Consider the following 1,878-nt stretch of genomic DNA (forward strand, 5'->3'; position numbering starts at 1 on the left):
TATTTAGATGAGCTGTGCTCTGATTGGTTGGTTTACGAAGAGCGAAGCGGCATCATAGCAACAAGCACTCACTCACTGAAACATCATTGATATGATGAGAGGACCAGACGTCCTCTCTTTCCTGTACATGTCCTACTTGTAGTACCTAAAAAAATGTCCAGGGGGAATTTCAAAATCATCCGGGATTTTGGTCGACTTCAGTGCAGCAGAACTGAGCCGTCAGCTCCGGGGCTGGTCTGGGAACCCCGGCGGACGAGGGCAGGGAGCCAGCGGGGGACGGGGCCACTGAACACGACCCGGTGATGGTAGCAGGTCATGGCGTGACAAAAGTACAGGCCACAACCAGATAAGGCAACTTGCTAGAGTTTACGTCAATTCGGGGTTTGTTTGGATTCGCCCGTTTTGTGGTGGAAGTTTAGAATTGGCTTCTTTGTTCGCCTGCAATGCCCCATACCTGTCTATGTCTCTGAAAGGGGGGTCGTTAGGGGAAATTGTTGGCCTGGCTGAACAGGCGAGGTCTTCTGTACCCCTGTAAAGGGGTTGGCGGTCATCGCAACCTTGTTGGTCCACTCTATAAAGCCTCAAACTTAACGCTTTTTCTGATATTTTGAATTAAAAAAGCTTCCCGGATGGGAAGCAAAAAGTCTTCAAACTTGGAAACAAAGTCCAATCTTCACCAGCATATTGCAGTTTGTGGGATTTGGATTGCAAAGAGGTTTGATGGAACTCAACCAAAAGTACCCGGTTTGACCCCACAGCCTCTGGGTCCCTGAGCAAGACCCTTAACTCCAGAGTGCTCCCCGGGCACCACACGATGGCAGCTCAGAGAGTGAATTTCTCCATTGTGGGGCAATAAAGGGCTCTACATTTACATAATGGTTTTGTACCAGTTAGCTTTGGACAAGATGGTTCTGGATCAGAAGAGGTATCTACTGGTGGTTCTTAGTAAAAATGTTCTCCCTGCTACATCTCAGGATCCGCTCACAGTTTGACTCATCAGTGTTTGTGAACATCCTGTCAGTCATGTTGGTGTGAACTGAGCATGCCCAGCAGTCAGTAAAACAACAGCCGGTAACTCTCCTGTCTGCTCCTAACCCTCGCTGTCTTTCTCACCTTCTCCTGTCTGCTGAAGTTCTTGCCATGTATGAAAATGTGTTAAAGTGTCCGACTCCGGGCTGCTCTGGACGGGGGCATGTCAATAGCAACAGGAACTCCCACCGCAGGTGAGTCTGCTTTGGTCTCACCTGAGTGATGTTTCATGAGAACGTTTCAGATCAGTCTGAGCGCTGAGGTCTTCCTCCTGCATGAACCGCCTGCGGTACCTTTAGGTTTCCTTCCCCTCGCTCAGGGGGTCTGCAGACCCTCCACCGCCATCTTCAAACAAATCCAAATTAAGGGCGATCTCACATGATCAATGTGTTGCCTTGTTACCAGAGTAATCTTGGCAACTAGTTGGTATCCATACTGGATACTGAGGCTGGGAGCAGTGATATATTATGATTTATTTGAAGATTAACTTCTCATGTCAAAAATTCAACTGCTAGTTGTTTTAGAATGATAGAACCAGCAATTGGTTAACTAGTTCCTCAGCAGCCAGAGAGTTAACCAGCCCAAACCAACCAAAGATCTTGAAGGAATCCAAGGGACAGTGAAACCAAGTAAAGCGTGTCTAACCTACTCCTGTCGTCTCCTCCTCCTCCGTCAGTCTGTCCGGCTGTCCCATCGCAGCTGCTGAAAAGATGGCGAAGGTCCATGAAAAGACTCACCCTGCTGAAGGTGGCAGTAAGACCAATCAGATGTCAGACAGAGTCCTCAGGTACCGCCCCCGATGGACCGATGATAGATGGATGGATGGATGGATGGATGGATGGATGGATG

At 48.7% G+C, this 1,878-nt stretch overlaps 1 protein-coding gene across 5 annotated transcripts in view; it reads left to right on the plus strand.

The window, feature by feature from the left end:
- The window catches only part of LOC107098173 (myelin transcription factor 1-like protein), a 48,754-nt gene that overhangs the window by 33,987 nt on the left and 12,889 nt on the right, over window positions 1–1,878 (plus strand). For all 5 annotated transcript variants that reach the window (XM_015395683.1, XM_015395682.1, XM_015395681.1 and 2 more), the window contains 2 exons: window positions 1,133–1,223; window positions 1,706–1,816. In XM_015395683.1, the coding sequence (XP_015251169.1) occupies window positions 1,133–1,223; window positions 1,706–1,816 (202 nt within the window). The remainder of the gene's footprint in view (window positions 1–1,132; window positions 1,224–1,705; window positions 1,817–1,878) is intronic.

Source organism: Cyprinodon variegatus, unplaced genomic scaffold, assembly GCF_000732505.1.
Source record: "Cyprinodon variegatus isolate N-32 unplaced genomic scaffold, C_variegatus-1.0 Scaffold752, whole genome shotgun sequence".
Lineage (NCBI taxonomy): Eukaryota > Metazoa > Chordata > Actinopteri > Cyprinodontiformes > Cyprinodontidae > Cyprinodon > Cyprinodon variegatus.